The sequence below is a fragment of the Pyrus communis genome, chromosome 6, assembly GCF_963583255.1.
Source record: "Pyrus communis chromosome 6, drPyrComm1.1, whole genome shotgun sequence".
Classification (NCBI taxonomy): domain Eukaryota; kingdom Viridiplantae; phylum Streptophyta; class Magnoliopsida; order Rosales; family Rosaceae; genus Pyrus; species Pyrus communis.
In genome coordinates, this window is record NC_084808.1 from 18,644,504 (window position 1) to 18,660,775 (window position 16,272).

Sequence of the window (16,272 nt, forward strand, 5' to 3'; positions counted from 1 at the left end):
AAAGAAGCTGCACTTGCAGGTCCAATACACTATAGATGGATGTACTCAATTGAGATGTGTTCCTTAACTTTTAATATGTTTCCATGGGTATTACATTTTTGCATCATATAATTTATTACAGCAAAATTGATTGTGTACTATTTAAATTAGGTACCAGCTGACCTTGAAGAAGTATGTTCGAAGTAAAAATCGACCTGAGGGAAGCATGACCCAAGGATATCTGGCTAAGAAGTGCTTGTCTTTTTGTGCGATGTACTTGGAAGGCATAGAGACATGTTTGAACCGTCCAAGCGGAAATGTAGATAGAATACGTCCTGACCATGAGGGTGACATTGACATATTTTGTGCCACCAGGCATTCACTTGGTATGCAGGAAGATTATCATCTTGACAACCACAATTGGGAGATTGCACGATCGTATGTTTTAGCCAATTATGATAAGTCAATGGCATATAGGAGGTGATTAAACTTAAATGTTATATACTGTAATTGAATGGCACCAAATTCTGAAACTCAACTTGTGGTTATATAAAGTGACATTGACATTATTTTCACATACAAAAGTTACATGGAGAATGCTCAAAGAACTCAAGGGAGGCGTGTAACCATGCTATAAGCAGAAAAATAAGCTACTAGATCATTCCCAGATTGGTTTAAAAAACATGTTAGTATGGAATAAGTTGATTCTGTGTATAATGGTTTCCTATTTATCTTCCTATTCTTAACTATGCATATGAACCTGTGTGTAAATTGTGTAGGTTAATCAATTGCAACAATCAGGTGATCCAAGGGCAACTGACAACTTGGTGGCGCTTGCTAATAGACCTAGTAAGTGGTGTCAGAGATGTAAGATTTTTGTATGTAATGGATTCAGGTTCAGAGTAAGAGGCACATAATCTAATGGAAAATACCAAAACTATGGTGTTTTCCTACAGTCTGATGTTCCAAGTTATGCTAGCCCATATGATTGGAATCCTGTTATTGGTTTGGTAGACTACTATGGAGTTCTGATTGATGTATTTGAAATCAAGTACCATATGGAACACACATTGGTATTATTCAAGTGCAACTGGTTTGATGGCACTTCCAGAAATACTAGTCAGGGAGTAAAAACAGACATATATGGGTTTAGATTGGTTAACTTCAACAAGATTTCGTCTGCGAATGACCTTTTCATTCTCGCATCATAAGCACTACAAGTGTTCTATGTACAAGTCCCAACAAATATTGAATAGCACGTTGCAATCAAAACAAGACCACGTGATTTCTTTGATATGCCCTCAACACATGATCATGATCCGTGCGATAGACAGGATGTGGAACATGCAACTGGTGATAATGATGAGGTTCGAGTTAGAAGCAATGTAGACGCCCATGACTTCGAAGAATGCTTATAAAAGCATCTCGCTTTTGATTAAGGTAATCGTTATAGGAAGTATTGATTCGATGGAAGTGTTGTATGATATGGAAATATTTGTACATTTTGACATTCAATCCTGAACCAAGCATTGCCTTGACTAATAGTCTTTTGATTTGGTATTATATGCAATATATTAAACTGGTGTCTTTATGTGGCAGCTTCAGGTAGGAAGGATGATTGGAGGTGCACTGGAGCATGGGTTTGTTCTAATTCAGATCACTACAGTATGTTGAAGTCTTCTGGATATAGCATTGCTGCTTGTTCTTTTTTATCTCGCACTCGATCATTGAGCAGTAAGAATATAATCGAGGTATGAAATGAATTATGAATTGACCAGTTATATTGTTATGATATTTAATTAGTGCAACTGTAGTTGAATACATATAAGTTAAAATGGTACACATTTTTATAATTACAAAATACACAGAGTAGTCTTACATGATTTTGATTCCATAAACCATCCATACAGAAACAAAAATAACAGAGCAGTCTATATAGTTACCAACTGCCTAGGTTCAAAATATAAACATCCATATCTTCTACAGTGGTACAAATTGAGAAGGAATGTTTACATAGAGCAAAAGACTAGAGATTTTTTTTTTTAAAGGTTGATATCTTGCCTACACTGGACATACGTGAATACTAATACCATAATATAACATCCATTCCTAGCTAGGTTCAACTATTCTTACCATAAGCATCATCGGATGGTGATTTTGCACTCCGAATTTGAATAGGGATGGCTTCCTGTTTTGCTTTATCTGTAGCACGATTCATCCAATCATTGTGTTCTTGACCACCCACATATTTGCACGCAACACACTCCTTAACAGCCTTGTAACTTTTTTGAGGATGACGAGTCCTCACAGTATTGGTACAATCAGAATCAGAATTAAAGTGTACAACATTGCAAATCTCAATAGGATCAAAGTGGTATGAATCACCCAAGAAAAAAATGATATTATTTTCACTGTGTCACCACTGATGGAAGGTTGCTTTCCACTGGTCATTAATTTCTCAGTATCACCACTGATGCAAGGTTGCTTTGCACTGCTACCATGATTCACGTAGCCAATTTTGTTGGACCAGGGCGGAAACACGTTCACATCGAAACTTGGAAGATCAGATGGAAAGTGCTCATCTTTCATGATCACATTTTTCGTTGCCTCATCATAACGAGGACAGTAAATATTGATTAAGGGATTGGGAGATTAAGGAGGGTAAACGGGCATGTTAGAGCCATATGAAAAGTCATTCCATTCAACCCAAGCATCATTTGTCTTTGTAGGGGGATTCGAACTGCTAATTGGCACCTAATTGCAATGTAGGGTTTTGCTCGTACTCGACTTCGACGTGAAAGTTAGCCTCTAGGTAACACCAAAAATTAGGATCTTCATGGTTGGCAGTAAGTACAGGGACAAGGTTTTCTTGGGTGGGAATTGGGGTTGCAATGTTATTGGTTGGGGCAGGCATCATGGGACCAATTACTTCATGATCAATCGTAAGAACAAGGGGTTCACTTGTGTTACAAAATAACTGCCTACGAGCTTTTTGGAATAAAGGGGCCATTGGTGATTAGGTGTGATTTTGAGAGTTTTTGAAACTGTTGTAAGTCCAAAAAACTCTTCGTGGTTGATATTCATAATTGACATTAGAATGGAGGGCAGGGCACTTGTAAGTTCACACCCACTTATTGTAAAAAAATTTAATTAGGGTGTCAACAATCAATAGTCCCGGGATTCTCCTTACAAAAGCACTGAACTTTGACCACACAATGCATATGCCAATCTCATCAATCATGAATTCCAAATCTGCCACCTCACCAACTGTCAAATTATTTAATGGGTTGCTAATTTTTTTTTATTTGGTAATAGCAACACCTGGCCATTTAGTGTGGCTAGGGGCTTACCCCTATAAGGGTATATCAATTAATTAATGGTTTTACTAGGGATTACTAGGCAGAAGGACTTCCCACTCGCCTTAACTATATGCAAAAATTTGAAGATTGGATTTCAAAAAGGAAACGTGTATGGCTTCAAAGATTTCACTTTACTCACTTTACTTGTTTAATTGCATCAAGCTATAAACTCAAACAAGAAAATATCTTGAGGGCACAGACGTTTCATTGAAGCCATTTCATGAGGTATCTGCTACTTTTCTCTTTTTACCAGAAAATTAATTGAGGTATTAAATAGAAATGCTTTTGTTTACAAATGTTAATTTAACACACTTGTCTTGTGTTTACATGAAAGGTAATTACAAAGGTATTGTGGGTCAGCAACAATAACTCACTTGCATCAATGTCGATTGACGAAGGCATCGAAACTCAACCATCGGCATTCAACCTGATGGAACATGACCACATAGATCATTTCACAGTTCCAAATAATGTCGAAGGTGTCGTGGATGAACGTCAACGTATAACCCGTAGAGCACAGGCTTTTAGGGGAATAAATAGGCCACGATAGGCACCCAATGGTACAAAGGAGCTGATGAAATTTAATGAGAAAGGGTAGCCGGTAGAGCCTCCTCATATTGTTGCTAGATTGTCTAGGTTCTTAGGAATGCTATCTCAAGAAGCATCATCTTTTCCAATTAACATAGTTGATTGGAGGAATTTCTACAGGGCTTCAAACATGGATCGTGCTTGGCAGAGGATTAAGGTAAATCAACAGAAGATGCATTAATGGTTGGTTGGTTTTCCCATATATATAGCTAGTTATTTCATTGTCTTTTAGTTTTAACCCTCGAATAAAAAAAACCCACAAAATGCCATCACATGGGCTTTTATTTACTTTGTCAACAAGCAAATTGAAACCATAAGTTTTTAATTATGATTAATTCATTCGAAACCTACTTTGACCTCAACTACTGTTATCCATACACAAGTTTAAGTTTTCATTGGTTATGTCATTTATTTTGCAGTTGGTCACTCAGAAATGAGCACTAGAATAAATTACGGTTCATTGTGATATATTTGAAATAAGACACACCAATTATTTAGTAAGAGGCTCCATAGACAATTAGAATAGGGTCCACATCACATTATGCACCACTAAAAAGCAACATCCATGCAGATTGGTGATGTGCAAGATGGCTTTTTTTAACTTTGTTTCCTTTAATTTTAATTTGTTTTACTAGAAAAATATTTGAAACCTATTGGAGGGGTAATACAAAGTAACTGTACAGATTCATATTTCATATATTAAATGATGGTGCATAATTAACATCATATATATCTACATGGGTAGGGGACTCTTGATTGGACAAATGCTATAACACTAGAATTAGAGCCAAAAATTCGACAGGTTTGTAAGATGAAGTTGAATGATAGATGGAAGAATTACACGGCAAACCTCAAGAAGGCATACTATACTCCATGCTTGCACTCACCATTAGCGGAGAAATTCCATTGTCATCATGGTCGTGTCAACCAAGACCAATGGAAACTGTTAGTGCAGCTATGGGAACACACAATCAACAAATGTTCTTCCTTTTTTATACACCATATATGCTTGATTTAGTTATGACATAATATGGATGGTAAATGTATGGATTGTATGTATTGGAAATTAAGATGAATTTCCTTTCACATAACCTTACTAATGCATGATAAACTTGACATATGTAGAAGCGTGCTACATCATCTAGAAAGAACAGGAAGGCACTACAAATAAATCACACAACTAGAACCAAGACTTTTGTGCAAATCAAACACGAACATGTAAGGCTCTTCTAGGTGTTTCGTGTTATGGTAACTTAAGTACATGTTAGTGCAAATGGAACGAAGGTTAATGTGGAAATTAGTTGTTTGACATTTTATGTTAACAGGAACAAGTAAATGGAAGCAAACCGGACTGCATTACATTCTTTATGTTGACACATACTCAAAAGAATGGGGAACCAGTGGATGCTCGGTCAGCTGCAATAATTGTAAGTATGCCATCAATTACCAACTGCTACTATATATATGTAGGTGAGATATATAAAAGGTTTGTGGATTCTAAACAATCAGGTGTTTTAGATTAATTGCCATTTAATGTCAGTGAAACAAAGAGCATAAGCCAACGACAGCTTGCATTAGTGAATACAGTGAAGTAATGAAAGAGATTCCTATGCATATGAGTTTATTGGTATGCACTATAGCCTGAAGAACAGAACAATCACTCATACTACTAGTATTATTGAGAAACATGGTTGGAATATCTTTGATTTAGAAGGCTTTTAAATGTATATAGAGTGCGAGTGCATATACATTAGTAATTAATCTTGGCAACTACTTGTAGGATGATTTCAATACAAAGCTGAAATTGTACGAGGATAGGAAATAGATAATAATTGATGAGGTTCACCATATTGTGTACGCTAATTTATTGGGGCTTGAGAGAAACAACAGTGTAAGAGGGTTTGGGACGGGGTTGTGTGGTCTGACGTGCCAGGTATTATAACTGAGAAAAGGGGAATTTGTAGAGAGGTTGAAGCAATTAGAGCATCATATGAAGAGCAAAGAAAAGTTCCTAATATTGAAATTGAGAGACTTAGGATGAAGGCATGTGAGAGAGAGGAAAAACAAAGGATTGAGTCAGCAAATGTGCTTACACAATTGACGAAAAAACATATCGATTCAACGGTGGCACACAACAGATGGGTGGACTTGGAAGTAGAGAACATGAAGCGTGAAGTCAGGGCTGAAATTATGTCCACGCTGAAAATGACTGTTGATGGAGGCATGGTGGAACCAAATGGAGTTGATGTAACTCAAGTTTGTGTCAATAGAATTGAACAAAGGAATGGTTTGTAGATCCAAGCAAGTGGAGAAGTTAAAGATGAAGGTTTTGTTGTGCTACAGAATATTGGCACATATGATGAGATTAGGTATCGTCCATGCATGGTGAATGTCACTAGCATCATTAAGTAAAAAGTTAACTATGATCCTTTTTGTGAATTTTACTTGATGTATATAGTACAAATGCCATAGGGAAGGCATAGAACCAATTGGGTGAATTTTGTTAGTTATCAGTTTGTTGTTGGTGGATGTGCTTAGGTACATTTGTGTTATATAATGCAACGTCATCACCCTTGGGTACTTGGTTGTGTTGGACAACATCGTTGAATGTAATATGCTTTCTTATGTAGCACAAACCTTGTTATTGATAAATCTATTGGATATAAAGTGTGGTTGGTTGGAAATGTGAATCCTTTTGCAAATTTAAATTTCATGTGAATTTTATATTAAGAAGCTGAGTTTTAATATAGTACAGAGCTATTACTAAAATGCATGTAATATAATTTGAACCTACTGGCCATTTGGAATGCTGTAGATTCACACCAACTTTGGTCCCTATATCTTAAAAGCCACTGATCCTAATATAGACACATATGATTGGTGTGTGTGTGTATGAGTATGAAAGACACCAATGTTAGTCTCAAATCTAGCCACTAATAAGAAGGACAATGAGATATTTTGAATTTTAGAAATAATTATAAAATATAAAAATGTTGTACTATTCCCATACACACCAATGCAATATTGGTAGCCATTGTTACAATAGAGTCATCTACATAGGACATGTTCTCTAGTTTAGTGGCTGCTTGGTGGCCATTAAGGTTTGCCACCAATGTGAGTGTCCACACTTGACAATAGACACCAATGAAAAGGGTGGCTTTTAGCCAAATTTCTAGTACTACGTTTGGTTTTAGCCACATATATACATATGATATATCTGCTTCTAATTACATACTCAAATTTAAAATGGTGGTGGTGTTGGATCGAAACGGTAATACCATTTCATTGTCAAACGCAGACATCAACAAGGTTAACAAGTCAGCCAAAGTAAAGTCAAGAACCGCTCAACGGTTTCCATGGACATTCTCCTCATGCATTATATATCACCACTTCCATCAAAACATATAAGTATTTCCGTCCACAAGTATGTATCTCGTTATAAGGCAGAGTAAAATCAGAGAACTCACAGAGATGCAAACAGGATTGTGTGTATGAAACACAAGTATTAACCAGACACGCCATTCATTTGTGTCTCTCGATCTGTCTCTACCAGAAGGCACTGACTTATTGTCTTAATAACTTTCATTTTGCTTTTCGCGTAAACTGCATATACATCTTACAACACTTCATCATATTTTCTCATTATTGCATAGAGATTTATTCTGTCTTTAGATTGTTGGAGTAATATTAGAAAATACGAAATTAACAATATAATTCCAATGATAATAATCATAAAGAAATTCACAACATCAATTATATATGAGATTAATATAAACAACTAGAGAAAAAGTTAGAAAATTTGACAAACTTGGAGATTGAGGCTTGCATAAATGCAATGTCTTAAAGACAGAATTTCGCTCATACTCTTGTGCTTGTAGTTCTATAGGCGTCCGTCTCCCAAGATTAAACAATCTATAATCCGATGTCAAAGCACTTCAATCTTCGGATTCTGGCGAACTTCATATATTCCATACTCTCAAGACACGACTCGGATTTTTACTAAGACATTGGAGAAAACTCTTCTCTTAAAAAATCTCTTAAAAGGCAATAGTTTTTTAGTTTTTATAAAACTCAAATATACTGATTTCCCAAGAGATGTATCGTTTAAGGTTTAGGTAGTTAAGTAATACCTTTAACAAACATATCACTAAAGGGGATGGCACCCCTTGTGGCGCCCTTTGATACAAAACCTTTAACACTTGACTGACTCTTATTTTTTCATTCATATTTTATAATTAAATATTATAATATTTAATTTCCAACGCTCATTCGATCGAAGGAATCGCATTTGAAATGTGCATCTCAAATCACTATATAAAGACACACCATGGTTCCAAAAGTGTCATTCGCATAATGTCTTTTTCTCCAACAAACATTACCAAGCATTTGTTGGATTATTCGAAATGAAGAAAAAGAGGGCTTACTCCTTATTATATATCAATGGAAGTGATTTCGTCGCACCCTTTGTTTTTTGTTTGCATGCTTGTTTGATGTCGTCGATTGATTTTCTTTACTTTTACTCAATTAAAAGTTCAAAAACAAGCATGGAGTGTACGTGTGAAGAAAAAAAGTGTGCTAAAATCAGTGCCATGTATCAAATATTATACAACTCAATTATTAGTCCATCCAACGAATTGTATGATTAAATATGAGTTTAGCATAAGTCCTCGAAGTTTATATATCTTTTCAAGCTTTTACTTTGGAGTCTGAGTTGTATCTAGTGAACATGATTACGTTGATCACCCCTTGTATATAATATATTTCCTTGGAATCAAGAAGCTAATCTTTTTTTTTTTTTTTTTTTTTATAATACAAACCATATGTTATTTATAATGATACTCATACGACTAGGTGACATGTATACCATAAAGCTGTGTTATTATTATGTAATTAACCACAACTAGGTATTAATCTGACCGTCAGTATATATAGTCTTCGTATCCGCTTCGCGTTAGTAAGGTTAGACAAATCTCTTTAGTGGTTAGTCAAAATACAAAATGGTTGACTACAAGATTTTTATCATTATATTGAAGTCATGTTCCGATATGAACCCTAGAAAAAATTTGTTCATTACAATTGATATTCCATCAAGATTGAAACCGCTAAAGCTTACATTGCATTTTCGCCGACTTAGTTGTTTGCTTCGCTTGTTATAATTTAAACGTAAAATCTCTTCTAATTAAGCAAGAAAAGTGATTGAAAAATAAATAATGAAATTTAGTCCCCCATTGACTTTCTTGTTGTAGAAAAGTAAATATATTACTTTACAATGCAATATATAACCTTGACCAAGCATTAAAACTATACTTTATTTCCTTTCCTTATATATGCCCATCATAAATATTCACATAATCCAAAGCCTTTCTTGGAGCCTCTAATGGAGCCTCTAAAGGGACCAGAAACTATTTTCCTCCACACATCCACACCCCTATCGGCTAAGGAAAGGCCAACAAATCTTTTTGCCCATCACCCACTATTTTATACATAAAACTCCCCCACCAAAAATACATCTCCTCTCCTCTCTCTCACTTAAGCTCGTTCCAGCACAACCCAGTTCCCAGCCAAGTTGCAGCAGTCTTTAGGTAAATCAATGGGGGACGGGAAAGTAATGTACTTTGTTTAATTAATGGGTGATGAGGTAGTCAAGCATTCGGTCAAAACTAACAGTGTCTGATACATTTTTTCGTTTCTTGCTTGTATCTGTAACTCTGCTGCAAAAAGTCTGCCAAATGGTAGAGTTTTGATTATATTTGTTTTCGCTGTTTCTTCTTTCTTTTGGTGAGATTTATTATTACCTTGTTTATTTATTGGGGCTCTGTTTCGTCATTTGGTACATGCTTTACAATGTCAAAGTTGTCAGCTGACAAATGTGCGTTTACTATTTTGTGTAATTCCTTTCCACTTGTCCAACACGCTGGTGTTATTCACATACCATTTTCTACCTCTAGCACATTCTCGCAAATTTCAGCCATCATATTGAATGAATTAAGGAAGATTAAACGGCAGAATTAATAAGGAGTGTGTGGGGGTAAAAATGAGGGTAGATAGCACTACTCGTTCAACAATACTTAAAGTTGACTTTCTTTATACAACAATGTTCATGTATAGTAATTTCAAAACGCTGTTGTGCAATACCAACTAATGGTAATTTTGTTCTGAACGTTGGAAGATGTCACAAGTTCGAGGGTAAGACACTAGCGCTAACTTGTAAAGCTCACAAGATGTTAACCATGTTAAAACAATTGTGGTAATGCTAAGAAACTAACGCTTAGACATAGACTTGGGAATAGCAAGAAAGAATAGGTAATGCATATTCATACAAAAAAACAAAACAAGAGGAGAGATTAGGCGGTCCATTCGATGAATTTCATAGTTAAATTGTATAATAACAAGAAAACACTTGGTCATCTCATGTTATATAATGAAAGGAATGAAATTTCATTAGTTATACAGCAATTTGAGGTGGCAATGCTGAGTATTCTTACTCTCACATGAAGGTTTATCATAAAACTGTGGTATTTTGATCTTAATTTTGCAAGTTCGATGGATCTTGATGTTAAGACGCCATGATCCGTTTACTTACAAGTCCTTGATGATGGTTTATACTGTTTTTCAGTGAGGAGTAGGCCGAAATGGCGCAGATTTTGGCGCCCACTTCACAATGGCAGATGAAGATTACAAAGAGCTCAACCACTGCCAGTCCTATGACAGCAAAGATGTGGGGTTCTCTTGTGTTGAAACAGAACAAGAAAGGACCAGCTAGGAGCTCTACTAAATTTAGAGTGCTCGCCACCAAGGCTGAAGGTTATACAATCAACAGGCTAGAGGGTTTACTGAACCTGGACCTTACTCCATTCACTGACAGGATTATTGCCGAGTACATTTGGTATGCCTCATATTCTCCGCTACCATCTGATATTTGTAATGCATGTTAGGACTTGCAAACTAACCGCACCTGAAAGAAATTCGGCAGTCAGTTGTTTAATCTTTGATATCATGGTAGGTTGCTTCCAAAAAATGTTTTCATGTTTTATCATTTTGAAACAGGATCGGAGGGTCAGGGGTTGATGTCCGCAGCAAGTCAAGGGTATGAGAAATATCCATGGACTTTAAATTTAAACTTTGAAAGATTGAGGTTTGATTATTCTCATGCGTATGTTTGTTTACGAATGTTTCAGACAATATCAAAACCTGTTGAAGATCCGTCTGAGCTTCCCAAGTGGAACTATGATGGATCAAGTACCGGACAAGCACCCGGTGAAGACAGTGAAGTAATCCTATAGTAAGATCTTCAGAACAAAACCACATTTATGGTTGTTTCTCTTCATTGTTACAGCATGGAATTGATATAGCTTCTATATTCCAGCCCTCAAGCGATATTTAAGGACCCTTTCCGTGGTGGCAACAATATTTTGGTAGGTATCATATATAAATGTTAGTACTATGATGTCCAGTGAATCTAAGCATATAAAACTTAATTGACATCATTCTATGTGCTTCACAAAGGTAATTTGCGATGCATATACACCGCAAGGCGAGCCTATCCCAACAAACAAGCGCGCCAGGGCTGCTGAGATTTTCAAGAACAAGAAGGTTATAGACGAAGTTCCATGGTAATTTCTCCCTTGATAACTTAAGTCTTAGTTTTAAGTTTTGTGTGTGTGCCTGCGTGTCTCGTAGGTGATTCGGACTTGGAATTATAGTTTTCATCTCTTTGTGTTAATACATAGTGATTAACAATGTAGTCATGGTTATGTACATTAATGTGTCAAGTATGTGTGTATTTGGATTCGAGAATCTACTAATCTTGACCATTCTTTTCAGGTATGGGATTGAACAAGAGTACACATTACTCCAAACTGATGTGAAATGGCCCTTGGGCTGGCCAGTTGGAGGTTATCCTGGTCCTCAGGTTGTTATTCTGTTTGCAAGAATCTGTCACTGTCAGTTTCAGCCTAAATAATTTTATTTCTCGTATTTAAACGTCTTTTAAAATCTTTCGCCATCAATAAATACCGGGGTAATAATGCATCTACTTATCGCAGGGTCCCTACTACTGTGGTGCTGGTGCAGACAAGTCATTCGGCCGTGACATCTCAGATGCTCACTACAAGGCTTGCCTCTATGCCGGAATTAACATCAGCGGCACCAACGGGGAGGTTATGCCTGGCCAGGTTTTCCTCTCTCCCTTCTCTATCTTATCCTGCTTCTGAATTCAAGTAGTGTAGCTATACCTTTTTTCATCCACCAGTAATAATCATCGGTATTATCATGCAGTGGGAGTATCAAGTTGGTCCGAGTGTGGGAATTGAAGCTGGAGATCATATCTGGGCTTCAAGATACATTCTTGAGGTAACTCATCCTAATCATAACTTGGTGGCAGTTTTGCAACTGAATGGTATCATTCAACTAGTTTTGGTGTGTCGATGCGTCCTATGATTCACTAAAAATTGTATATTTTTTCCCTACCCTGGCAGAGAATCACTGAACAAGCTGGTGTTGTTCTCACACTTGATCCAAAACCAATAGAGGTAATATAGATTTTACCATATACCGATATTTTCAGTATTTGTACACCGATGAATGAACTTATCCCCTATTTTGCATCGACAGGGTGACTGGAACGGTGCAGGATGCCACACCAATTACAGGTAATTAGCCAATACAACATTGATGAAATGGACAATATCTACGTATGATTGGATAGTATGCTCAGGAAAAATAATATATTGAATAATCATTGCTTTCACAGTACAAAGAGCATGAGGGAAGAAGGAGGCTTTGAAGTTATTAAGAAGGCCATTTTGAATCTTTCCCTTCGCCATGGTGAGCACATTAGTGCTTACGGAGAAGGAAATGAGAGAAGGTTGACAGGAAAGCATGAAACAGCCAGCATTAACACATTTTCTTGGGTATGCCCTTAACAATTGCTAGCTGTTTCTCTTGAACTTTAAACTATGGAACCAGAAAGTTTCGGATTATAAAATTTATAACTAATTAAATACTCATTAACTTGAACTCGTAGGGAGTGGCTAATCGTGGTTGCTCAATCCGTGTTGGTCGTGAAACTGAGAAACAAGGAAAAGGTACTACCCCCAGTTTCAGTATTTACTATCTTAAGCTGTGGTTAAATATGTAAATATATTTGTGTTGTCTTTTAAGCTTCATCGGCATGCTCCCAGCATTCCTTTCTGTTATGTCACTCTTATAAACGACCTGCACCACTGAACCTTTCGATGTTGCTGACTCTTGTGTTAGGTTATCTGGAGGATCGTCGTCCAGCTTCAAACATGGACCCTTACATTGTGACCTCACTGCTGGCAGAAACTACATTGTTGTGGGAGCCAACCCTTGAGGCTGAAGCTCTTGCAGCTCAAAAGCTTGCATTGAACGTCTGAAACCAATTCGCTGAAGATAATCCACTGGGGCCTAAAACGCAGCTAATTGGGACAAAGCAGCAGCATATTCCTTCACCTTTTAAATCCTTTTGAGAAGTTCCTCTGTAAATAAAGGTCCCATTGTCAGTGATTGTTCATGTCATGTTCAACTTTGTAGAATGTTTTCTTGTATCGAAGAAATCGTGTAGATCGGAGAGCCTTAATTGAATCATTTGACAGTTTATTGGATATTTTACGCAGCATATGAACTCTGGTTTTTGCATAAGAAATAAATTTCGGAATTGATTCAAACCGTTCATTTTTTAAGTCCTCGTTCGAAGATCTTCCCTGCAAATTCACCAAAATCTGAAAACACTATGTTCATCTATTTATATAGTCACACAGACAGATAAACCTTTTCATCAAATTCTGGTAGAATTGAGCTTTCAATGAGGATCCGAACACCAAACGATTCAGATTATGGGGTACATTCTGTAAAGGTTCCAGACTCGTAATTAGCGACATATGAATTGGTTAGCACTCGAGCTCTACTGTATACAATAATACGCATTTCTTTTGCCAGAAAAGAAGCATTAAACAGAGAAAAGTATAACTTTATTCTTTTATTTTGTGTGCTTAGCATGGAAACTTTATTCCATCAAAGTCTAAAGAGCTGCCGTACAGAAGTGATTATATTTTGTTTATTTACGTATTTTAATTCTCGTAATCTCATTTGATTTATTAATCTAATTTAAAGGCGAAAAATAAACAGGATGTGTAGTAGAAAGAAAATGAGTGCGGAAATCAAATAAAGGATTCTTTGGCCCTTCCATGAGGCAATCCCAATGAAGGAAAAGAATGTAAGCCATTTCTTTGAATTAAAGACGCATATTAAAATTCAGAATATATAGTTCTGTAAGCTGAGCTCTTTAAGGGTGACAACATCTAGTTCTTCTCCTTCCATCTCTGAAAAAACTTCAAAGGCCATGGCTAATGGAGGGGCAAAATCTGCAGCATCAATTCTCCTAATTGTTAATCTTGTTCTGTATTCCGTTGTGATTGTCATTGCTTCTTGGGCTGTCAACCATGGAATCCAAAGGTCTCGCGAAACCGGTAATTATCGATTGGCATAGTCTTTCAATTACGTGAAATCTTCTGGCATGATCATCACATCACATGTGATTGAATTGTGGCAATCACACTGAACAATTTCTCGTCAATTACAACTTAATTGTGGTAACTAACAACATTTAATGTGCATGCATGCAGCATCTGTTTTGTCGATTCCTGCTCGGATATTTCCAATATATTTTACATTTGGGAATACGGCAACTGGGTTCTTTGTGATCTTCTCCCTCATTGCTGGAGTTGTTGGATTTGGGACCTCACTCACTGGACTCCACAACGTTGTCCAATGGGACGGCCCCAGCTTGCACACAGCTGCTGCTGCTTCTCTTGCTACTTGTTCACTCAGCCTTCTTGCCATGGGGTGAATACTTCTGCTTCTTTTTGTTCTTCAGTAAATTAGGAAAAAACAAACGCCCCGACAACAATAAGTTTTATATAAAAACACTTCAAGAGCCCGATTGGAGGGAGAAAAATCATTTTTTATCTACTTGTTATGCTCTAATTGATTTTTAGTTGTGAAATTATTTTGGTGTTACAAAGTTGGGTTTTGATTTAAAGTACAGAGTTTGAAGCGTTTTCTTAAAGTGTCATGTTATCAAACCTTAATTGTGAATTTTTTTTTTTGGTACACTTGATCTGTTTGGTCTCCAATTCATACTTGTATTTCTACCCCACTTTTTCTGTTTCAGATTGGCATGTAAAGAGATTGATCTTGGTTGGACAGATTCCAACTTGGTAAGTTGCTGCTCTTACACACACACACACACACACACACATATATTTGAAATATAAAACCAATGTAAGCGTAATTACCGTACTTGGCGAGGAAAACTTTCCTCTCACTGGTTGTATATACAATTATGTGTAATAATTCTTTCATATGTGACTAGTCATGTGACAAGAAAGACCGATACAATCAGTTTCACTTGCACCAAAGATTTCCTTGTACTAGGCATTGTGGCACACTACAATTAGTACTAGCAACCTTTTTGCATAGATGCATATATGTTGTCTTTTCACACATGATCCTTACCTACTAATCGTCACATGATTAATGGTTATGAGAAGGAAGTTGTATACACAATACATTCGTCACATGTAAGAATCTACTGATGGCTTGTATAGCTAGGGAAAGAGCAAGTAGTAATGGTGTTGAAATTTTTATTGCAGAAACAAAAGAAGCTTAACTAATTACATGACTAATCACGGTGTTATTTGTTGTATTAACAGCGTAGGTTGGAGACAATAACAATACTTGTAACTGCAACGCAGTTGTTTTCGACGTGTGTCATCCATGTTGGGGTTGAAGATGTTATTGCTCAAGAAAGGAGCCGCACTGGAAGAGTTTAATCGTCCTAATTAGTGTTATCTTTCACACTAATACACTGCTTGAATGTTGATTATTCATGTATGAATTGTTGTTAAATACCAACTAGTCTTGACAAATAAGCGTCTTGCATCTCAACTCACGTGCAACTAGAATACAAAAGTGCAATTAAACTGCCAATTACCAGTTAATGGATCAGTCCAGATCAATTCAAATCCGACATTATTAATAAGAAATGGGTTGAGCTATCCTTTGTACTATCTTATGATATTTTCAATAAATATCTAATATTTTAGAAAAAAAATATGTGTATATAAAGAATAATGTTGTCACTTCTATGTTTAATGTATATTGATATCGGTTGTCTTCAACGGAAATTATGGAAGTTTGCAATGGAGAGGGTTTATACTCCATTCATATTAGTCGAAAACTAGAGAAAAATTTCTCAAAAAAAAAAAAAAAAAAAAAAAATTAGAAATCTGTAATGGATTATAAATATCGTCGCTATTCATTG

General features: G+C 36.3%; 2 protein-coding genes across 2 annotated transcripts; both read left to right on the top strand.

Annotated features, from left to right (window-relative positions):
- Positions 1 to 9,296: 9,296 nt before the first annotated feature.
- On the top strand, positions 9,297 to 13,609 carry LOC137736805 (glutamine synthetase leaf isozyme, chloroplastic-like). Its single transcript, XM_068476076.1, has 14 exons — positions 9,297 to 9,508; positions 10,543 to 10,812; positions 10,974 to 11,013; positions 11,105 to 11,208; positions 11,293 to 11,341; positions 11,433 to 11,539; positions 11,751 to 11,838; positions 11,972 to 12,100; positions 12,204 to 12,278; positions 12,404 to 12,457; positions 12,540 to 12,577; positions 12,679 to 12,838; positions 12,952 to 13,012; positions 13,185 to 13,609. The coding sequence occupies exons 2-14, from the start codon at positions 10,559 to 10,561 to the stop codon at positions 13,322 to 13,324; spliced, it is 1,299 nt and encodes a 432-aa protein (XP_068332177.1). The 5' UTR covers positions 9,297 to 9,508; positions 10,543 to 10,558; the 3' UTR covers positions 13,325 to 13,609.
- A 680-nt stretch (positions 13,610 to 14,289) lies between these two features.
- On the top strand, positions 14,290 to 15,814 carry LOC137736655 (membrane protein PM19L-like). The gene is made up of 4 exons (XM_068475890.1): positions 14,290 to 14,416; positions 14,573 to 14,792; positions 15,121 to 15,166; positions 15,662 to 15,814. Exons 1-4 carry the CDS (start codon positions 14,290 to 14,292, stop codon positions 15,779 to 15,781), a joined length of 513 nt encoding a protein of 170 aa, XP_068331991.1. The 3' UTR covers positions 15,782 to 15,814.
- Positions 15,815 to 16,272: the final 458 nt, after the last annotated feature.